Source organism: Acanthopagrus latus, chromosome 5 (genome assembly GCF_904848185.1).
Source record: "Acanthopagrus latus isolate v.2019 chromosome 5, fAcaLat1.1, whole genome shotgun sequence".
Taxonomy (NCBI): Eukaryota; Metazoa; Chordata; class Actinopteri; order Spariformes; family Sparidae; genus Acanthopagrus; species Acanthopagrus latus.
This window is the reverse complement of record NC_051043.1, coordinates 16049197-16073723: the sequence shown is the minus strand read 5'-3', so window position 1 is coordinate 16073723 and position 24527 is coordinate 16049197. Positions and strand designations below refer to the sequence as shown.

At 38.6% G+C, this 24527-nt stretch overlaps 1 protein-coding gene across 2 annotated transcripts; it reads right to left on the bottom strand.

The window, feature by feature from the left end:
• Positions 1 to 520: 520 nt before the first annotated feature.
• Positions 521 to 23588, bottom strand: ppil2 (peptidylprolyl isomerase (cyclophilin)-like 2). Of its 2 annotated transcripts, none has more exons than XM_037097881.1 (20): positions 23432 to 23588; positions 23200 to 23249; positions 22908 to 22953; positions 22745 to 22807; positions 22283 to 22334; positions 21714 to 21765; positions 20594 to 20685; positions 19746 to 19835; positions 19576 to 19651; positions 19235 to 19395; positions 17014 to 17089; positions 16172 to 16278; positions 13092 to 13181; positions 10584 to 10617; positions 7736 to 7853; positions 6868 to 6924; positions 4229 to 4301; positions 3651 to 3713; positions 2917 to 3059; positions 521 to 770 (listed from the first exon to the last, which is right to left on the bottom strand). In XM_037097881.1, exons 1-20 carry the CDS (start codon positions 23461 to 23463, stop codon positions 668 to 670), a joined length of 1578 nt encoding a protein of 525 aa, XP_036953776.1. In that variant the 5' UTR covers positions 23464 to 23588; the 3' UTR covers positions 521 to 667. The 2 variants fall into 2 exon arrangements, with proteins under 2 accessions (XP_036953776.1, XP_036953777.1); XM_037097882.1 differs by lacking the exon at positions 521 to 770 and adding an exon at positions 893 to 941.
• Between the last annotated feature and the right edge of the window lie 939 nt (positions 23589 to 24527).

Below are 24527 nucleotides of genomic sequence, written 5' to 3'. Positions count from 1 at the left end.
AGCGTGGACATAAAGTGACCAAGCTTGAGATGAATCTTTTATGTGTGGGCCACCTCGACTGTGATGCAATCTATAGCTCAAGCTTTCTGCGGAGAGTGGTGCTAAATGATTACGGAAACGTGACGAGTTAATCCATTTAAACACTCGAGGACTCGAGCCAAAGCAGCCAGCACCGAGCTGAAACTGCCGCAGGCCGTCATTCCTCACCGGAAAGTGAACTGTGATATCCTTAAACCTCTCTTCACAGCCACCGCGGTCTGATGTTGGGAGTTAATCATGTTCACAAACACTGATTAGACGGTTCTGGGCCAAATCATTGATTAAATTGTCCAGGTCCAAAGATATCGATCAGATGGTTTTAGCCCGTCTTGACCATCCTGGAGGATAAGTAGAGGACTCATTTTTTTCCTATACTGACTAGTGTTTCCTGTAAATTGCTGATATGACTGTTGGAATAAATTGCCTTAAAAGCGATATTTAGTGTCTTTGAAAGAAGATGTGTAAAATGAGAAACTGACACTTAAAATTTTTAAAAAGTCACTTTAATTTCTTGTTTCACAACACAATTGCGAGACAATAGACAATTAGACAAGTATGAAAGTGAAATACATGTTTTATCAACATGACCAGTAAAAATACAGACTGGTAAATGCTGGATGTGTCTGTGCTACCAGGAGCTGAAGTCTCCGAAGCTCGTCTTGGCTTTGGACTTCTTGGCCACCACTCCGCTGGTGGATGGCCCGCTTTCATCGTCAGCGGCTGGACGTTTTCTGAAGGAGAAAATAATATTATAATCATCCATTTTGTCGCAGTTGTGTAAGACACCAGGCCTTATACAGGCCTTTGATCTTTATACAGGCCTTTCAGGTTTCTTCTCCTCTTACCGGCATAAAGCTGTAGTCTGGGCAGGGCATCAAAATGTTTGCCTCTCTCTTTTAGGTCTGACAAGGTCATGGACATATTTGCATGAGACAGAAGCTATTTCAAACAGTCTGTATAACAACACTTGTTTCCTTCGATCAGACATCACCATGAATGGGCAGAATTAATTATTTATCTTATCAATGTGACCTTTAGGGCTACAACTAAATAATTTCTTACATTGTCAATTATTCTGAGTATTTTCTTAATTAACTGGTTTGTCTATAATAACACTCTTTTCCATAAACTAAACAGATGCCTTCAAATGACTTGTTTGATCTGAAAAAATAGTTTGAAACATTAGAGATATTCAGTTTATACTGATATAAAACATCGAAGAGCAAATCATTTGAGAAGCGGAAACCACCAAAAGAAGCAGCCTTGCATAAAAAAGGACTATGATACTTAATCACCAAAATAGTTACTGGTTAGGTGGCTTTCGTCAACCAAACTTCTTTATGAACGATAGATCAGATGTCATAGCTATAATTCTCAAATCTATATGGAACAGAACAAATAACATCTGTTCTGTAAACATCTCTTCCTCAATAAACTAAACTCAGCTTCTAAAACCCTTTCAGCTGTCTGACGTTTCCTCACCAGCCACTGATTTACCTCAGCCCCAAGCTGTTTGGTGCCGAGCAAGTATCTACACTTGGCTTGTTTGAGCTTGTTTGGCTTAAACAGCTTCATATGTTTTTATGTTGGGGGTTGGTGCAAATGGCGAGATACCATCTGAGAGACAATGTGCAGTTGGAAAACTTAACCAGTTTGTAGATTTGTTATTTTCCCATTACATGACAAAATGAAAAATTGTCTAATTCCACACTTTCAATCCACCATCAAGGGTTAAAATTTACTATTACTATATTATATGATCTTGTACTGTATTATTTTAAACTCAGTAGACCATTTCAAGTCATGTCATCTTATAGCACACTACTAATTTTAGATGAACTTTGTATATGTCATTCTCATCTTCTGCATCTCTATTGATCAGAATCATCCTGGAAAGGCACAAATGAACAGGCATTTTATCTAAAAAGCACATTACTGACTGCTGAAACACCCCACATGTCACTTTTACATTTAACTGTCTAGGGAAATGGACCCACTGTTATTTGGGAGCATTAGTACCGACATGCTCTGCATAAATCTAAATATATGTGATGTGATGACAGGAGAAAGATAATACAGCTAAAATCTGAAAATAAAATGTCATCACAGACAGAAAAAAAATCATGTGCCTAATTATCTCTTAATGTGCACTTTAGCTAAAGTGCAACATTTTCAGTTCCATTAAATCACCTTCATTTTTTATCATTTCAAAATTGTGATGGTTGTACATCCAGTGAAGTGGCTCAAATGTAACGTCTATATTATTCTCTCTACTGACAGGGTTCTGCATCAATAATTTAAAAAAAGTGGGAGATCAGGGGGAACTGAAAAATAGCACAAACAAATTTACCAAAAAACAAATTAAACAGGAACTTAAAAACTTTATGTGGCCATTACAAATGCAATAGAACAAAGGGACAATAATCTAATGTTTCTATATAACAGGACTCAGCAAAAGTATGATCTGGATAATAAAACTGAAGTATCCCCATGGGGGAAAATGGGCATACTTCTCCGTAATTGCCAATTTTATACATTATGTTTCAACTCAATCTACGTCGCTATGAAATCATGACGTTTTATCGTCCATTCACTCCTATCCTGTTTCTCAAGTTACAACCATCAGACTGTGAGAGGAAAAGTGGAGTCCAGGTTAAACTTTTTCATCCAAATTGTGCCTGGAGGGTGACGCATAAAACCTTTAACTTCTGTTTTGTGGATATGCAGCTTTTATATACAGCGAAGCCTGTGGATGAGTCACTGCTAAAAGCAGAAGCAGGGGAAATAGTGTCTGATGAATAGTAAATCAGTGTGTGTGTGTGTGTGTGTGTGTGTGTGTGTGTGTGTGTGTGTGTGTGTGTGTGTGTGTGTCCTTACATTGTGGCAGGGTTGATGTATTTCCCCACGCCTGCTTTGAAGGTCTTTGGCGCCTGTTCCTCCTTTGCTTTCTTCTGGGCAATGCTGGTCTGCTGCTTCTCCTCCTCCTGTTTCTGAAGCTCCTTTTCTCGTTCAGCTGCAATCTGGAGAACACAAATCATTTAAGTCCCCACAACTGCTGTACGTAACAGAACAGGGGATCCAGATCCTAAGCTTACAGCACAGGACTGAGTGTTGTTCCCATGTTGACATTTTCACTGTGCGATCTGTGTTTCAAATGCAGGTGTGACAAAAAGATGGAAGTGAAGTGTCTTCAAAGGACAATGACTATAAAAGGTAAAGTGATGACCTCCCGCTTTTAAGGGTAACTCCACCATTTTATTCCACATTAAAGTGTGTTTACAGGTCTATGGGGGCACTAATGCATGTGTGAAAAAGAGGTATACAGCCTTTTGTGGCTCCAGAGGAAGCTGCATGTAATCTGAGAAATTGCTTCTAGTAATGTCAATCAGTGGGTAAGTTGCATTGTGGGTAATGCAGGCTCTTTTAAACTGCATCATGAGTCCAACAGTGTTATTGGAGTGCAATGCTAGACGAGTGGAGAACTTTTCAAAACCTGCTGCCTACAGTGAGTGACAGCTTTAAAAACCACCCTTGAATGGTGCACTGTTCCCTGCTGTTTACTCATAAAGTCAGTATAGTTCACGTGTGCAAACAGAGTGAAGGATACAGACCTGAGCATCAGCCTCTTCGTACGGGTCCACAAACACAGTCGCACTTATGATCTTGATCTCCGACTGTAAAACAGAGTAAAAGAAAAAAGAAAAAATGTGGATTCAAAAATGGTCTGGTTAGGTGTCCCTATGCTCTTTATTTGTAAATTATATTAAGCTTTATTATCAGACTGTACTATCAAAACAGTCTCTACTAGTTGAAAATACAGTATTTTTGAATGGCAAAAACTTTCAAGAACTGCCATTCATGTTTGAAGCAGGCAACTGAAATAGCAACATCAATACAAACTTAAAAAAAGCTGCATTTGTTAATTTTTTAACTGAATTCAGCCCCTCATCTCATCTATCATTGGCCTTTGCTTTATTCCCGCCTCAGCGCCTGACCTTTAGATGATCCATGTAGGGGTCACAGTGGCCTGATAGCCGAGTCTTGTACCCCTCAGGTGCTATTAATATTAGTGATCTAGGAACCTGAACTGATTCCTCAGTCACTTTCTGTAATTTGCACTGGACACGGGGTGTCATCTGAATGCAAGATGGTAAAATGAAGCATAATGAGGTTAAACACTGATTCTTACCTTCGGTTTATCTGATTTGGGATCACTCTCCACATTCTCCATGGCTGTGAGTGCCTCAAATCCACCAACAATCCTGAAGACGAAAGAAACACAAAACATGTCACTGCGATTCATTTATCACGATGACAATAGGTAAGAGCAAGATGACACCTGAGCTCCACACAAAAGGTCCCAGATCACTTTGATCTTTGACAGGGAAGATAAAACAAGGACAGCAAGCACCTCACAACAAAATGTATCATTTACATATCCTGTGTAAAGACTGATGTGCTTCATCATGACAAGAAGGCTGTAGGGGGGAGTCTGAGGAGTAGGGGAAACTAAGTTCAAATCCCTGTGACACCATCCATCCTGCTGACGTGCCCTTGAGCCATTTCAACCTGTAATTTTTTCCCGTGTATCATCTCGTGGGCTGAGGGATCTGTGTTTACTGTCTTTGTAATCAGCTTCATGGTATAAACAGAGAAGAAAAAACAATTGCTGAAGATATAGAGTCTGTCAAAATGCTGAGGGCCAAGAGGCGATCTGTTAGCAACTCCCTGGGTGCAGAGCACTTTAAAAAGTTGCTCTCACTTTGCTCTTTTAACTGCAAACTCTTTATCCAGCTGCTCCTGTGGGGGCTCCTCGTTACCATGTGTGGAGTCAGAAGACATCAAACACAGTACACCCAGCAGCTAGCAGGGGGTGCTTCCAAGGCCACATGTGCTTTGCTTTCACATGTTTAGATGGGCAGCGGAGCTCCCACACTCAATGACTCACTAACCTCGCAATATCAGACAAAATTATGAGGGTTCCAAAACAATGTCAGGAACTCTCACCTAAAGACTTGTTCATATACGTATTCATATTATGAGAGCACAATGATCTGACAGTTTTCGAGCATCATGTAAAGGACATTAAAGCAGTTCTCGTATCGGGAAAAAGTTTAATCTCCTTTCATCACAGATCTAGTTGAAACAAAAGCAGCAATATTCCCAAGTGACGGTTACCAATACAGAAAAAATCCCATATTGACATCAAGTAGCCCTTCTCTTTGTTTTGCAGGATTACCACAATGGCATATTATAACCAGGAATGTGAAAAAGATAGCAACCACAGTTCAAATGGTATGGCAAATCTCCATTTCAATATATTGCCCACCAATACTAGGTAAAGGGTGATCCATAACACCTTTTGAAAGTTGTAGGGAAAAGTCAGTCAGTGGACATAAAGCATTGCAACTATCATTTGAAGGTATTCTGAAGGGATCTCCAGTTTAATTTGCATTTCTTTTCTCAAAGTCTTCTCATCATGTATAGATCAGGACTCACACTGCCAGTGCCATTAAATGTGCGTAGACAGCAGTCTGGAAAGGATAAAAAGCTAGACGCCTGGTTAAAGTAGAAGCTTTTTAAGTGAGTTCACCATGTGAAGAATCAGCCAGCTGAAAGCAGTATGCATATTTTTAGACAACAGCCAGGGCTTTCACCAAAAAGACAACCATTTAAAGATCATGCTCAGCTCAGCAGAGGGAGAGAGAGCCTTAGATTAGATTCAGCATCTACTAAATTTTTCACTGCTGTCGGCCAGGAGTCAGACTGGAAGTCACAATACTGTCTCTGCTGTCTGGAGTTCCAAAGGACCCGCATATGCATTAAAAAATGACTGTGTGACTATAAGAGACAGAGGCTGAGGAGGAGAAGCCTAAGACAAACAGGACAAGAAAGATTAAGAAAAGAGAAAGAAGATGTGGCTCTGACCCAACTGTTTGCGTAAATTACTCTGAGCATTAGGAATGTGTCAATCAAGGTTGTCATCTTTCAAAGCCATCTGCCTCAGCTGCTAAATTACACAAAACTGTCACGATGGCACAGTGGAGTCAATTTAAAACAACATGATTAACATCAAAGGTATGACTTCACTGGCCTCATGATTCGTGTGTGTCATATTATTGCAAATGGCTACTTTTTCATCAGTTAATACAGGGAGTTAATTAATACCAGTTACTCAGTACCAGCATCTGCGTCGCCCACCTCAGCACAGAAACATAAAAAAACAAAACAAAAATCCATCTGCAGCAGTGCATTACAAGTGTGCTGTAATCTACAAAAATATCATAATCACACAGCAGCTCTAAGGAAGGGTACTTCCTGAACGTGGAAAACACCACAAAAATGACTCCTGCTGTGCACATCCCTCAGAGTTAGCTCAGGGTGAAAATGGACAATGTAGCTGTAATTGTGAGGCGGAAGTTAGACACAGCGTGCATCTTGCCTATTTCGTGCTCTTAGTGAGATCATAAAATAGCAAATGTGTTCAGACTCAGACCAAAATACAGAGTGCATGTTTATCACTGCCTCCCTTCTGCGATTTCTCCAAACATTGGAATAATCAGAGAATAACTGCAGAGAATTCAATGCATGAGAGCAACAGTGCAATGTCACTCAACAACTTAATTGTCTAGATGACGCTGCAAAATCAACAATCACCATTAGAAGCTAGAGTCGGCTGCCTATTCTAGACTATGTTATGCCACCTCATCAATGTACAATAGAGGCATGAAACATCCGCATGCCGATGCATCTAATAATTGAGAAATTTCCACGCCTCTATAAACAAAGAATCAAGTGTACACACACTTTAAAAAATAAAAGGTTTACCTTCCAAAGACTGTGTGCTTCCTGTCGAGGTAGGTGCACGACCGGAACGTGATGAAGCTGAGAGAAAACAGATCACAAATGAGAAAAACATTAGTAAAAAGCCTTCAAAAGATTTAAGGTTCATTAAATAAGTAAGTGAAGTACTGGAATCAAACAAGAAATCTAAGAGACAGCTTTGCCTTTACAGTCAGTGCAGAAGCCATGTGTGTTCACAGAATTACTCTGCTTTTACCAAATATTAAGAATAACCAATAAGGAATGTAATAATGACAATCTCCACAAAAAACATGACTTATATCAAAATTACAATGTCTGTCAAAAGAATCGTCATATGATATTTTTTGCATATCTTCCAGCTCTACATAACAAATAACATAAGAAATATTATAATTTGCTTTTCAGCATAGACATTAAGGACATTTTGAGTCATTACTAAATAACTGTTTTTCAGCAATTTCAGCTTCTATGAAGGCATTTATATCATTACAACTGTGTTATCAAATTGACAAATATTTTTTGAAAAATGTCAAAATCAAAAGGAGGCATTAAACTTTGACAACTACATCAATAAACACTTAGAAATGCAAAATAAGGGGGTAAATATAGTTCTACAAAGAACAAAATGAACTTCAAAATAAACAAAAACAATCTCCGACAGTTTCACACACAAACTTTTGTCTGTGCTTTTAATAAATCGCATGTTATTCTAACAGCACTGCATTTTTCCTGTTTTTTCACCTGTGGGGGCTCAGCAAAGAAATCAAAAGGAGGAAGAGAGAGAAAAAAAACAAAACCTTATCCTCTGTTGGCTGACTTTCCAGCACAGAAAGACTGTTCAAAGAAACTGCTTTTAAGAAACATTTCTTACAATTGGGATTTATTGGTGTTTGGACCCGAATTTGCCATGCTCAGAACCCCGCGGCCAGTATGAGAGAGGTTGGGCCGAAACTCATCCTTGAAAGGTTTTCCCCAGAAGGATTCCCCTCCTGGGAATGGAGAAAGGGAGTGAGGGAGGAAGGAAAACACAATGGGGGAGAGACAGACAAAGACACAGGGGAAGACAAGGAAGTGAAAACATTGTATCCAGTTATTACTGCAGGTAAGACTGCAGACGGGTATAACAACATCCCCAGAAACATCACATGCTTTTGTTATGATCTTAATACACTTAAGATCTGTAGATGAAGTTTGCACAAAAGACATTATCATGTTTCACAGCAGAAAAAGTACAGGTGTAATTAATAATGGCTGCAGTCCATTTTGGTTTCAGAGCCCTGGTATTATGCATGCCGGCTATGGGCTATTAGATCATACAAACATGGCTTTAGAGAATGTAGATTTTAAAAATCCTAAAAAACCGGCAGAGCAAATGTTTATAACAGAAGGAAATGTATTAAACATGCCAGGCCTCGAGGAAACAAAATGTGTTTTGTTGAGACAAACTGAATGTAAAAATAACAAAAAATCTCCACAGGGTACCCACAATGTATGAGACAAAAACAAAAAACAAACCCAAAACTACGTTCTTCGCACTTGTTGCCAATGAAACATCATTGGAGAAACAGAGTTTATGTTGCTGGCAGGACAACAGCGCATTGTTAATGCACTGTTTCATTTATTTGTCCATCAATGGCATCATATTCCCTTCACTGCCGCCAGTAGCTTTAATCTCATGTGTCAGGAGGGAAGTTGGGAACATGACCAAACATAATATGAATATATGCTGATCTCGTCCATGAACATTTATCACCAGATATACTTTCATCTGCAAACTGGTTGTTTAATGAGGAAGACAACTCCCATGATCCCATGCTACTCCACAACAACACCAAACCTCTTCTTTTGTCACTGTTTTGAATGCAAGTTCCCTCACAGCAGAAACTACGAACTGAGTGTAATATACCCAAACACAAACAAATACACTTTGGGAAGTGAAACTGATAGACAACTGCATTTAAATGTTCACCTCCAAAATGCATGTTAGGATTTTATATTGTAAAATGTGTGTGAACCTATTAAAATGTTTTACCTCTATATGACAATAACTGGCTGTATCTGTATCTGTACCATTCACTAAGATTACTGCAGCACCAGACAAACAGAAATGAGGCACCATGTATTTTCATAAGATGCAAAAGACCTGTTTGCCCTTGAACATGGAGCCATGTCGAGAGCCTTCAGCTGTGAATCATTATTCAGACTGACTTCATCATTAAGAATCATCATGATGAGCATACAGGAATACACACTGCAGGAGCTTATTGGCTCCCAACAGGGGCAAAGGATCTGCCGCCCTGAGGTGTGTTTCACTATCCTGCGATCTGCCAGCTGGTGTACGTGCATAAAACAGTGTGTGCATGTAATAGGTACAGAATGTACTGCAGGTGTGTGCGTACATGCTGGAGTTCAAATGCAAACTGCCATCCAATCAACTCTTCAGAGGCTTGATGCAGCCGTCAAACTACCCCTAGTGACATCTTTACATAATTTATCAAGTAGGTGACATTTTACCTCAGTACAGCTTGGTCGTAAATGAATGGAGAGCGAGAGGGAAGGATGAGGAGAAAAATGAATTCTCCCTGAAGAGTTAACCAATAAATGTAACAGCATTCCCACTCATGTACGTTAAAAAAAACCCTAATTAACATGAACAGTACAACCTCAAACTTACTGAAAAGGTTTAACAGAAAAGAAAACAGGTATATGAAAATGTCTTCCATGGACTGACAGTTGTGAAACATTTTCACTAATGAAAGCATTATTTGGGCATTTCAAAATACAGGAGCATGTGCTTCTCATATCATATCTTGAATACATGTCTAGGATTTCAGCTACAAGTCAATGTTTAAAAGATTTCCTTCTCCAAAGCATCTGTTTCTGGAGGGTTTTAGTTTAATGAGGCTCTTCTGAACTTGTGGAAAGAGTTAACGCTACAGTGAGCAGTTTGCCGGATTTGTCTCTTTCCAATTTATGTACTGGCAGTGAAATAGAGGGATTCCAAATGTTAGAAATATAGCATGTCGTGGTCTCTCATTTTGCTTTTTGCTCAAATCAACACAAAAACTAGAGCAGACATATTACCTCTTTAAGAGAAAAAACAATCAAATGAAAGATGAAATAGGTAAGCCCTGCTTTGGTCTGACAGAGCATCACAGCACCTACCTGTGCAGAGTTCTTAACCATATACTTAATTACATGCTAGAACTGTCAAACACTTGGGAGAAATCCTTTAAAAAGCCAGTTAGAGGTCTGTTCAAGGGTTGTGAGCACATGGTCAGTCCAGGTGATGAGAATTTTACCCACAGGCCAGGAATTCTGCACCTTCATAAATCTGTCATGGTGGACGCATTTTGTGTAGTGTTCAGAGACGCCCACAGACACAAAGCACACTTTGTGCTGCAAACTCTTAGAGCAGCACAGATGACATGCAAGCAGGAAATTAACTGCATGAGGCCTAGCAGTCAATCACACTGTGCTGCCTTTTCAAAACAGGAAAATTACAACAAATGCTGGTTGACTGGTGTGTGTGTGTGTGTGTGCTGTAAGCATCTTCAGCGCTCCCATGTGCCTTCGTAGATTATATTTAGTAACACTCTTGACTTGCATCTTGAGTTGCAAGCTGTATTTACGCAAAGCTTCCAAAAAGGAACTATTAATAATTCATCAGAGAGGAGTTATGTAATTGAAATGTGGTTTAAGTGCAGCGCTCATCTTACCTGTGCCTGTGCCAGTGGGGTCCCCTCCTTGAATCTAGAGACAACAACAGAAAAAATAAAAACACTTGAGTGTGGCTGACCTTAGCTGCTACACACTGAAAGTCAAATACTTAGGATGAGAAAATGTCTGTGAAGTGTTCAAATAAGACTTTCAAGTAACCTTACAATACCTCCATTTGACACATCTCAACCTGCAGATTTGTTCCCGGTAAACACTAGAGCATACTGGCAAAGCTTTCCAGGATACAGGCCTCTATTGTTCATTGTTAAGTCTCAACTTTACTATTATTGTTTATATTACAGAGTAAAATATTTAGGCTGTGTGGATTTCTTTAGACTTCTTGTTTAAATATACACGAGGGGGTTTGACTATAGTGCTGCTGTGGAGTAAGGTTTTCATGAGTGTGTCCCTGTATTGTTTCTGTGCAACAGCAGAACACTGTTTGACTTAAGGAGGAATAAGAAGAAAAAGAAGAAATTGAAATGAAAATAAAGAAATACATTCAACGTAATTTTGTTAGGGTATATACTTGGCAATATACACATATAAACAGGTGTATGAAACAATAAACTCCACAGCCTACCATCAATAGAACAGGAAGGTACAACACTCTTAAGTTGGTATAGTTATATTTCACATACTTAAATGAATGACAGTCCAATTCCTTCATTTTCATGACTGCATTTGTGCTCCCTGACTGACACATTACACTGCAACATCGCAGTTTCCATTTAATATATGCTGTCACCATTCGAAGTCCTATATACTAGAGCAGACTCATGTGTATAACACCTGCATCATGTCAGTGCTGAACAATTCTTCTCCCTGTTTGAGCCTGAAGGTCAACAGCCCAGTGGGCCTCTCACATGTGAGAGCAAGACTGTCAAATTCTTAGAACTATCATCTCAGGATGTTCAGTATACTCGCATAGATCTGCTCAGGTGCTTTAAAAGGCAGTGAGGCCCACAATTCTGTTCCCATTAACACACTGCTATAAAAGTGTTTGTTGCTATGACATTACTCTCTCCGAGGCCACCCTCCTCTTCTTCTGAGCTGCAGAGGATAGGCTGAGGGCGTAAGTGGCACAGTAATTATGGACAAACAATTCACAAATGTATGTGTGTATGAAAACCAAGGGACTGAATGAAACAGGTAAGGGTCCTCTTGAGACCAGATGCCCACTCAGAGCCACTTTAATTATGGGAGCGGCAGCTTTGAAATAAACAGACGAGCGGCTGATCAGAGACCTGTCCTTTCAAATTCTCAGTCTGGGTTTGAGACACTGCAGTTGGAGGACAAGTCGGGATAAATAGGTCAAGAGAGAAGTGTTCACTCATCTCTGAAGTAATACTCTACACTAAAATATATATTCATATTTCAATAAAAAAGATGAACACCAGAATGATTATTCATTTTTATTTTTGGTTACAGACGCTCAGTCAGTGAGTGAATTGCACTGTTTTACACAGCTAACTTATTAGATATTTTATTATCTATAAAGGACCTTTTATATCATCTCACTCAGAGTTTGCAAATGTCTGTATTCATATTTAATCCAATTTAATCTGTCCGAACACTGCAGTCAGATTTTATAAAAGCTCCCATAGGGAGCTACGTGACCCTCAATTTAAGTACCCTCACATTTAGTGGTGGAGCTGAATTATTAATCGTTTTTAAATCAAAATTGAAACAACGTGATTAGCAAATCATAGAGCCGGTGATCATTTGCCCCGGGTTGCAGGTCTAACCCATGGTCTTACAAATGCCGTCTTCCTAGTCTAACAGTCATGCTATGCAATCAGACATGACCCAAGGCAGCTGCGTACATGCCTACCAACAACATGTGAAACCCTAGTACAACTTTAGATTTGTGGTGCTGAAATATGGCATCCTCTGATCAGCAGCAACTTTAGACTTAGCAACAAAGAAAAGCGGCACTTCCGTGACATGGAATTTTCTCATCGTAATTTTTTAAATTAATTTTTCATTATTATTACTTTATTTAACTTCATTGCAGAATATGCAATATTTATGTAACTGCTCCTGAGCTTCCTGACACGTTTCAGAGTCAGAAACTGTTTACAGAAATGTTCTATTATTCTTTTAGTGGAATTTGGTATTTTTATCTAAATAATTTAAGTCAAAACTTCTGTATGTTTGTTATATGTTCCATGCCAAATGAAAAAAATAAGAAACATAGCAAGTCTCATCTTTTCATTAAAAGATAGACCAGTTGTTACTGTCATGGTATATCAGTGTGGTAACACTGCATCACATTTTAAATCTATTACACAGTGAATAATGAATCGAAGCTCGACTTTGAAGAAAACAACAACAACAAAAAAATCGCTAATTAAATGGCAATATCGCTAAAAAAAATTGCAATCACATTTTTCTTTTGTTTTTTTAACATATGCAAATATGCCAAAGTAATTCTAAGTACACTGGTGCTTGTAGTGAAGGAAAGCAACGGCAGAAGTTTTTTTTTTTCTGCTCAAAGTCCTTACCATGAAATTCCGGATAGATCTGTGGAAGATTGTCCCATCATAGTAGCCTTTTTTGCACAGACGGATGAAATTCTCTCCAGCTTTGGGAACCTAGAGGAAAGATTATGCAGATATTGTTTCATTAAAAAAAATTAATCTTTTGGAATAATCACTGGCCGACACAATTACTTAAAATACTAAATGGACTCTCCACAGCCAATGTTATGAGATGCTCTATAATTGTTTAAAAACCCTAGTGAGTTGTACAATTAATCACGATTTCCATCCTGCGTTTTACATTTTTACATGTAAAACAAGCCTAAGTGCTCTTTGTTCAGTAATATCAACTAAGCAAAGTGACCTGGAACACACACACAAAGCAGCCTGACACTTTATCCATTCCCACTGCAGGGGAAAACTTACCATCAGCGTTACAGCACTTCTAACAAATTAACATAATTTGTCTTCCTGACTGCTTTCAACCCACCACTGATAAACAAACGCTGGGTAAACAAGGCCACATGATGGCCAGAGGTGTTAATATCACGACAATTCTTCATACTCGATTAAATCTCCAAGTAATTTCTCACTCACATAATTAACTACTTGTATAAAAATTAAACAGGGAACCACTGCACATAATCACAGAACACATGTACCCACAAAGAAGAGGGAGGAAAAAGCAATTTGACTCCAGTGTTTTTGTACAAAGCTGTCTTTAGTGTCAGAGTGTCAGAGGACAGTGGACACGTGTCGAGCTACAGAGGCAGGTTATATTTCAACTTCCAGCTAAAGCTAAAGCTTTTCATTCACATAAACAAACAGAGTCATAACTTTGTCTGACCTGTTTGAAAGTGTTTGTTTTACACACAAATCTGCAAAAGAAGTGGAGTTCAACTTTTGCCGGAGGCGCAGCTATATAGCTAGAAGCCAGGCTCAGTTCTCTTCCACAAAGCTCTATTTTGTTGGGGTAAAATAAAACTGACATCTGGACTTTTCCCCTCACTAAAAAAAAGGTACATCATGGGTCTAAAAATGTCTGGGGATCTTGCTATCCTTACAAAACACTCACTGACAGCAGCAAACTTTGACTGATTGGCACTCTGTGAAATACTGCTGGCATTCCCTAAATTGGGAGGCCTGGTTTTGACTGTGATGCTGGTCATGTCTACTGTTATTAACATCAACAGCCTTGAGGTTCACTTCGTATGCATGTGTATCCTTGTGTGAGAAACTTTTCCCCTTGGCAACAATGGTTGGTGGTTTCCAGGAATCAACAGATGCTTTCTCAAAAAACTATTTTTATTCACTGGGCTTTCTCTGTGCAACAGGTTGTTCTACGCCCTACTGTTCTTACTTCCCTCATGTCTCAATTTTGCTGTTGGGGTTCAAAGCTCTGCCTCTTTCTCTCTCATTTTAAATCTCAGATTTTCAAAGCTCTCTGGTACAAAGACGGTTATTGTTTTAACCACTGGATAGAGGAAAAAAAAAAACTGGATTAAACATTGTTGCCACAAAACAGATTTCTGCAATGAAAAGCCCTAAAAACAGATCATTTTTACAGATTACAAGTACATGTATGAAATGCGTGGTCAACATGTACACACAAATCATTTTTCTTCACAGACTTTAACCCAGACACGTTCACGTCAGAGATCTGTATCTGGAACACTTGGCTTCTTCTGCCTCTAGACACTGGCACTGCCCTGTAATGGAGGTTAATTTAGCGTGTCTGCATGCATACTTTTGAATTTGTTTGTGTGTGTGAGTTTGAGCCTGGGAACCCAATTTAGAAACATGCTTAGGTGCCTAAAATTATCAGCAATCAGTGATGACAAAAAAAAAACAAATTCACGTATGTTCACAGGCTTTTTAAAGTATTTCAGAATTGGGTGAATATAATCAGCATTCTGACAGCCTATGCAGTAACTGAAAGTCCATGTGATATTCCTTCACTTTTCTATGTCATAACATACGACAGTGTGAATTTATTTTGTATCATTTAGGTAGATCATTTTTGTTTGATTTGAACCTGAAACTCTTCTCAAAGAAAATGACTGGGTTATTTGGATTTATGTCTACATCTAAATTTAAATTTTAGTCATCCAGAACTATTTTTAAATTGAACAGTCGTCATATTTTATCCCACTCAGGAGAAGCCTATCAACCATATCAACAGTTCTCTTGAATATAACAAAGCCGTGCCTTTCTCAATACCATGTATGACTAAAGTACAGGCCATCTAAAGATTTTTTTCTCCAAAAATCTGCCTGTTCACATTTCACCTGACCTGGAGACAACGAGGGCAAGGGCGACCAAAACATCCAAAGCTGGGCCAGCAAATGGGAACTTTACAGGGAGGAGGGCTTTGGATCTGTGTGACTGAGTGTATGTGACAGGGAAACAGCACTCATTAATTCATAAACAGCAGGCCACGAATAGAGCTGCAATCTTGTGTGAAAACCACTGGGGAGGAAGGTAGGGAGGAGGAGGATGTGGGGCACCGGGGGCAGGTTGTCTAACCGCTGCAACTTTCCCCTCATTATTCTGATTCGACAGCTCACAAGCCAATAAAAACCAAGCACATGAAGCGCCTGGTTACCGGGGCAGAAATGCATTCCTGGAACTCATGCCGACTCTCTGGAGCCCCACACCTAACCTTAAAAAACGAAAAACACACAAGACACACATTTTTGCCGAGATGTCAACTTGGCAACCTGGGGAGAGACCCTGCAGAAAGCCGATTCCAGTGCTTTGAATGAGTCACCTTAAATACAACCAAACCACCAGCTTAGGCCAAACCTGTGTCATGACAACGTTATTTAACAATCATACAAGAAAATTTAAAAAGCCTGGGTCAAATTCTCAGTATCAAAAAAATCAGGCCTCATTTATAAAACCAACTATGACAGCTCAGTCATTTCATAAAGAAAGGTTGTGATTTCCTGACGAGAACTTTTTCTTTATCTTTTCTTTAGTTGTGAAGACACAGACACCGAGACTCTGAAGCATTTTTCCTGATCACTGTGGCACTGTTGCACATAACTGTTTGGTTTGGGATTTTAAGGTTGGTGTATGGGTGTGAAAATGCATGTTATTACCTTATCACAGTGCAACTCAACATTCAGGTCTCCCTTGTTTGTGTGCAGACGGACGTAGCCTTTTTTCTTCACATATTGGTAACGCACGGTGTCGTCTGCAATGGCATCTGTGACATATATATACAAAATTGTTATTTTATGGGTCTCAGCTTGATGTTGATGTAGCTAAGATCTCTGACCTTTAGAAACCCTCAGACTCTCTGAAGAGCAGGTTGTTATTTAGATGCATGCGTCATTCTCTTTCAAATAATATACATAGCCTTTATACAGGACATTAACTTCAGTCTCTCAAATGACACAAACAGCAATACAGTAAAACAGCAATATGGCTCCTGAAATCTAAATCCTTTCCAGCATTAACCGCAACAACTAACACACTTCGATATACATATAGACTGTCCAAAAAATAAAATAAAATAAAATAAAATAAAAATAAATCACATCTGAGTCTACATTGCAAGTTAGACTAGGGCCATAAAAATACATTGCATGTCATCCTTTTTCAGAAACATGAACTAGGTCACAAAATCCAAACATTGTTCTCCTCTTCTGAAGTGTACTGAACGTACTATACTGTTGCATAACAGCAAATCTCTCCCATGGAGCAGCTCAGAGGCTGACAGGAGAAGAAAACACAGTCAAACTGAGCAGCTCTTACTTGCAGCTACGTTCAACTGTGTGAGCATGAAGCTGCACTTTGCTGCAAAAGGCCAGGCGTGACTAGCCAGTCCTCCCTGGATAAATAAAGATTAAAGTAACAAAAGACAGAAGGGGTGAATGTTTCTGTCTGCTGAGAATCTGCAGTGGCTTTTTTTTGTTTTGTGTGTGAGATGTTCACTTGCCTGCTTCATGTGTTGTTACAGGAGTCATGGCTGTGGATGTGAAGGAAGCACAAACTCTGCCTGTGGAATAGTGGGCCTGGGGGAAAAAAAGACAAAATTAAAAAGGCTGTTATGTCATATGTTTACAACACTATTCTTTTAACTCAACTACTCCAGTTCATGTTTATTTATGCTACTATAATATTGCTTGTCAACTTGATTGGACTGTCTTCGAAAACCACTGAATTTATTGTTCATGTGCCGTTTATTATTGTTATTTTCTGTTGTATCGTCTCAAACTGCAGTGAGCTGTAATGACTTCTCCACCTGAAACACAGCCCAATAATGATGATTTATGAATTAAATGATGCAAAGGTACTTCGCAAGATGAGACGGCCAGACGGTGGCGTTATAATAAAAGGTCCAAAAATGCAATTCTGGAAAGGCCTCGCACCTTGTAACGTACAACGACTGACTCAAAGTACTCCACAAATATTCAGTGATAATCCGACATTTAATTGTTAAGGTCAACACGTCTTTAGGAATGCTGTTTTTCTTAGTCTGCAATCACTATAAATTCAACTTTGGGTTTTGGACTACAATCTAAAAGACGTCACACCCTGTGACTCTGGGAGAATGTGACAGATGTGTTTCACTAATTAATATCACTAGATTGACAAATTGATAGATGAACCAATAATGACAAACAGTAATGTTTGTATGTTTGTTTTTTTTTTAATTTTGTGGGTTTTTTTAATACTCATCCAGTGATGTATGTATGCAAGTATGTTAAAAAAAAAAAACAGCTGCATGTAATGTTCAAATGCACAAAGGCACTCAATCACAACAGACACTTCCTCATTAAGGAGTTTGAACCATCATCCTTTTGTAGAAGAATAATTGCTCCCACTGAACCACCCCTTCTTCTTGCCCTGCCTCTCCCCTCTTTTGGGTTAAGTGGCACATCAGTTGCAAACTAGCTTAATGACAGCCTCTGCAGCTTCTGTGTGATGAAGAGCACAACCTCCTCATCTAGGGAGAGATGTCTAAAGTGTCACAATTAAACGTAGCACTGGAGCTGCTTTGAGGTTACCGGTATTTGAGCTTAAATTATAGTAGAATACATTTGCTGAATATCTGAACATCCAAAAATACCACAAACAATGCAGTGAGACTGAGGGAGTTATTTAAGTCAGTGGAATAACAACTCATGAAGATGAAGGCAGAGAAGAGAAAATGGATTTCAAAAGCGTAAACCGACTCTATAGTCCTGGCTTAGCATTCTTCTGCTCTACTTCTTGTGAAGGCGCATGAAAGCACAGACTTTACCTTGTGTGCTCCGTCTGACCTATATTCCCTGTTCTCTCAGATGCTGTCAGAGCGTCACCTCGACTGTGAACTCAAGACGAAGAGCAACCAAGGAGAAGCTCTGGCGTAAAAAACGAGACATGGCGTGGCATCAAAGGATGTCTGATAAGAAGCAAGGTGTTGATGCTGTTCAAATTAAATCAGACTTCATCCCCCTGGTTTATTCAAGGACACGGTTTATGGTGGTGACCGCATTTGACCTTTTTTGTTACACATCTGTGCGTTTAATTCCCTGACAGTTAATCCTAGTTCACAGCAACAGAGGGAATAGCAGTCGGAAGGTTACAGAAAAATTCCAGACAGTGTTTTAAAATGGGGAAAATAAAGAGGCTTTGTGCCAATTTGATGCATCACTAAGGTTTCTATTTTACACCTTCACATGTTCTTACTGGCTGAGTCTTTTTAATATTTGCTTAAATTCCAGTAATAAAAGCGTTGAATATTATTTATCTTCACAGCTCTGTAAACACTCTTTGTTCTGTTTCTGGATGCAGTCGTTTATCTTAATGCCCACTGTAATGGCGATGCATTACTGTGTTTTTGGCGCCCTCCAGTGTACAAAGGAAAAAGTACACCACCTGACCAAATTAATGCCATCTTGAAATGATCCAGAGGCACAATAATTGGAATGTGCGACATCCAGGTCATAAACAGGGAAATTCTAACTATCTGTGGCTAATTGATTATCCAGGAAAGTCTGGGGAATTCAACAAGCAGCTGTTGAGCATTAGGTTTGCATGAAATTATAATAAGTTTGGTTAATTTAAATATTTTATAAGGATCTAAGATACAAAGACTAATGTCTTCATGGGCTTTGGTGGTTTCACAGGAAAGGTTCACCATTTATTTCACTTAGCTTTATGTTTTTACTTACAGCATTTAATTTGTCTGTCTTCTTAGCCACCGGCTCTTTCGAAGTGGAAGCCAGAAGCTGATCCCCCTTGTAGTCTTTGTAGAGCTCGGCTAAGGTCTCCCTGGTCTCGAGGTTGGTGCTATTCAGGTGGTAAGCTGGGTCCAGCTTGGCCTTTTCCTCATCTGAACCATGCCGGGGAAAGGAGAGAAAGATGGGGGAAATGGTTTGACCGAAACACTTAGATAACACCAAAAGAGGGTTAAGCTGATAATAATAATAATAATAATAATAATAATAATAATCACAATTTCCCATCACAAATAGGTCATTTACAAATGACAGGTAACAGTTTGATAAGTTACCTGGATCCAACACTTTCAAGTTGTTTTTTACGTGGAAGAAGTTGGAAACGTTGAATTTATCGAGGTTTGTAGGGTCCTTCAAAGACAAAAAAAATTATAATGATAAACAAAAAAAACACCATCAGATTATTTTTTGAACCCTGCAAAGCAAAAATTAAGCAACAACCAACCTGAAGAGTTATGATGTCCTTTCTGGTAAAGGGTTCATCGGTTAGCAGATCTTTAAAACTTTTGGTCTTAATGTTGAGTTGCTCAACAGCCTGAGTGGAAACAGAAATATTTAAATGAGACATATTACACTCATTTTCAAAGTCACAATTTTATTTTGGGTCACTACTAGAATAAGTTCACATGCTTAAATTCTCTGTTTTAACTCCTGACTCTTTAAAAAGGTCCCCTTCCCCGATTACTCAGCCTGCCCTGATTGGTCAGGTCATACACACATAGTGTGATGTCAGAGTCACAGAATTAAAGGTAGGACTACTACTACTACTACTACTACTACTACTACTACTACTACTACTACTACTACTACTAGTATTTTCTGTGGGAGAGAGGAGCTTCTGATAGTGCGGATTTTGACCTATTTTTTCCATTTTCAACATCTTTCAGCACAAGAACATAAAACACTGAAGGAAAGGAAAAAAAAACAAACAAACTACAAAGTAGGTCTACTTTAAAAAAAAAAAAAAAAACCTCCTTTGGCACATAATAAGGTTAGGGATTTGTGTGAAGGGGAAAAATCAAATTAACTTTGTATTTCATTTTATTATTTTTAATCGTTTTTCAACATCAATGTACCATGCTTGTTTCCATTAGATTGGACAATTATGAAAAAAGGCAGATTCTACGTTGTCAAATTGTGTCCTGTTTAAAGAAAACTCCTCAATAGTATTTGGAAAAAAACAATTGTTGCACAGAGCTCATTCAGTGTGATGTGAGGCTGCATCTTGTGAGACATATGGGTTGAGCCTTTTGTATGAGGATCAATGCAGGGAGATTGTGTGAGTTCACCTACCTCATTAGAAAACACATTGCCGGTGACCTTGTTGGCAACGATGTGAGAATTGTTGGTGAAGACATTGTACAGAACGGGGCAGTGATACTTTCCTGGAACCAAATGACAAGAAAAGTCAGCAGGAGGCCGAGCAGTAGAGTCACTCTCGATCACTCCTCTCCTCCAGAAGTCAAGAGGTACCTCATGTAATGTTCTCTCTGCTGAATTATATCATCTCTCCCACACCTTCCGATTCCACTTGCTTTCATTTGCACTCATCCACTTCCTAGAAATTACCCTTTAACACTCTTTGAGTAATTTTTTTTTTCAAGCTGCCCTCATACACAGCAGTGCTCATGCAAGATAAGTATGGCTTTGACCTTTTCATTCCTAACTACTGGCTGAGTTTGGTGATTAGAATCTGGAAATTAAAGAAGCTACAAGGAACTTTTAACTGGTTATGAAACCGTATTAATGTAATACGACTGCTTTTATATGACGTACATAAGTACAAGCAACCATCAGTGAGAAGATAGACTATTTCTTTATTGTCTTTGTACTTATTTCTTATGCTGGTCCCCAGGTCGGAATCCATGCAGATTTTAATTTGGGCCATAATGATCAACACATCTGTGTATAAAGAGCTTGGAAAGCAAGAGCGGCAATAAATAAATAAATAATAAATAAACAGAGCACCCAAAAAGCTTTATGTTATGCTTGCTAATGAAGCTCACCGGGGAATAACTACAACTGTAAGATCTGGGAAATATTACTTTAGTTAGTTTTGAAACTCTCCACAATGATTTTAAATGTCTTGGTAATGGTAATACTAATAATAATGGTAGAAAAAAATCCTGGCATTACGGGGGGGAGGCCTACATGTTACCTTGATATATGATGACCAGCACAAAACAAGTAGAGGTATACTTCTGCTTCTACTACTGCTATGTTTCACCATCATCATAGTACAGTTATCAACTTTACATAGCCACAAACAGACACGTTATCTCATCACAATGCATCATGCAAACAGCCATGTTTATTCAGCTCTAAAAAAAAAAAAAAAAAAAAAGGACAGCACTGGCCCATTTAGCCTCTACTTTCTACATGAATCATTGAAAGAGAACACATGCATATTTACCATCGTTGTTCTTGGAAAAGTTCAGTTTGATGAGGGACTTTGCCTCCAGTTTCTATGGGACAGATGAAAAACTGAGATGTGATATGATTTCCCAGCATCCAAGTGGGCAAAGGTACCATTTCTTGTTTGATTAATAACTAGATCAATTATCAAAACTGTTGATGATTACTTCTGAGATAACAGGTCAAATTGTTGCAGCGCTCCAAAGCTCAGGGAGAGAGGAGTGCTGACTGAAAATTAACATTTATATTGCCTATGGTTTAATTTGATGGGATGTACTGAATTTTGTATGTACTGTGTGTGTTTGGATATTTGACTGAATTTGGTATATCACATTTATTACTTGTAGCTATAGTAATTGTTCTGGTAGTAGTAGCAACATTTGTGTCTAGCTGCAGATAAGTAGGAGCTTGTAGCTGAATCTAATACAATGTCTCTCCTCTCTTTGTATGAGATTTAATGATTTGTACAAGGTCAATGATATGTAAATGTACCAAACTACAGTCAAATATGAAGGTTAATATTATACAACAACCAGGGAGAAGATACTGGGGGGGGGGGTTGCTTACCTCTCCGGTGGCTGGATCAGTACCATATTTCTTGATCCATGGGACAATGCTCCTGAAACACAAGGTGGAAAGAAAGTGATCTTTACTGAAGGTCAAACGAGACACATGTAGCTGAAACAATACACATAAAACAAGAAATAATGTGATTTCAACAAGAAACATCCCACATCCTTAACATATTCTTGGCCCTCAGTTATCTGTTCTATTACTGTGTTCAGTATTACACTGAGATTAAACTTTGTGAATACTGATGCCATTTTAATCCACCTGTTTTATCTGATAATGATTTTTGCCCTCAAATGCTATTCAACTGCATCATAAGTCATCTTTAACCATTTAAGCTGGCATATTTAGTATTCGGCATTTAGCACGGGTATTACTTAAATAACCTAATGACAGCCAACAGGTCACTAAATCAAACATGCCGATTATATAGTGTGTGCATCAACATCATCTACTTACAGCAGGTCAAAGACCACCCCCTCCTCAGTACACACAGGATACTCAAATGGTTGAAGGGACAAGCTGAAATATCAGAGAACGCAGCTTAGACAAAATGAGACAGTGACAACAATTAGATTCTGACAGATATTACTGCTTAAATAAAATATGTTGCTGTAAAAACCTGCAGTGGTCAAATGGAAGTCGTCTGAAGTTTGCCTTTGGAATTTCTGAAAAAGTGAAACATGAAGCACAATTAAATCAAACATCAAATTGAATTAGTTTCAATACATGTACGTGATTATTACAGACAAAGCCTGTGAACATACCAACTTTTCAAAGTTGTGGTGAGCGACTAAATATGGACTCATTACAGCCTTCAGTGTAGCAGTGCGTATGAAACACTAAGTTCATATCTATAACTACAAGTGTTTGTTTAACCAGGTAATATTACAGTTAAATTGAATACAACTCACCTGCTCGCTTTCCTCCATAGAAGTGTGTGTACTCTGAACACGTGATGTACCTGTGAGGATAAAACACACGAACACACAAATAATTAAACAAATGTTAGAGAAAGCTCAAACTACGATCAGTTAGGTAGCTCACATAAGCTCGTTAGCAATCACTATCGGCGGCTAGGTGAGCTAACAACAAGAAGCACGGTTCAGAAGTGTGTTGTATTGGTCACAACTTTCTAATACTTACATTTTGTCTTTTTGGTGCTGTCGCTTCCCCATTTTGATGTATTGTTTGGGTCTGTAAGATTATTAAGGAGAAAAAGACAGACTTCGCCGTATAAAAAACACAACCTACTCGCCTTTTGTGGCTTCCTGTTTATGTTCTTCTTCGTCTTCGTTATTGACGGCACACTGTTTATAACAAGGACCCTCTGCTGCCACCAGTGGAAGAAAGAAGAAATACATTACATCGTTGCTTGCAGACGTACGTTTCTTAGGTGTATCGTTATTATATGAAGAAAAAAGTTTAATAAGTGTAGAGTAAGAAGTATTTTAGATTCATTTATTCTGATTCTGTCCCCAAACTTTTAAGCTTAAACTCGTCCAGTCTAAACACCCGTAAGAATGTGCAAGTAGCCCCTGGTAAAAAAAAAAACACAAAAAACACAGAGCAACATGTTTTGTGTGTTCTTGCCTTATTTTGTATTTCGTGCTTTCTAAAATGATATATATTTCCAGGAAAAATCAGCTGCTCAACTAAAATTAGTCAGGAATATTGTGATAAGGGTTCATATATCCATGTGCTTGGAAATGCAATGTAAGTCAGATGGAATGTGTTGCATCATATCTGGGAAAAAAATTCACAAAACATAGAATAAAAAAATCAGATATGTCACAGAATTAACAGTCAAGTGAAATACAAAAATATTCCAACAAACCTAATTAATTTTGATTAGTGTACATAAATAATACCACTGAGCGAATGTTCAGCCAGGCAATATCATTTGTTGACGTTATCATGAAACTGAATACCACAGATTTATGTTTCCTCTCCAGCCAAACCAAAATCATGAATCAGAACTTTTGCAGCTCCAATTTCTACACCCATAATATGAGTTATGATCACTGCAAGTCAAGAAAAATCAATCTTACACACCATGACATGCACATTTACCATCGATCATCTGAGGGAATCCATTCACTTCATGAAAAACTCTTGGCTTTCTCTTGTTCATTTTCAAGTACGCACATAATACTGAAAACAGATGCGGGATATGTTATTAAATCAGTTTTCACCCTGATCTCCTATACTGGGTGCATAGCAACCCCATCTCATTTAGTTA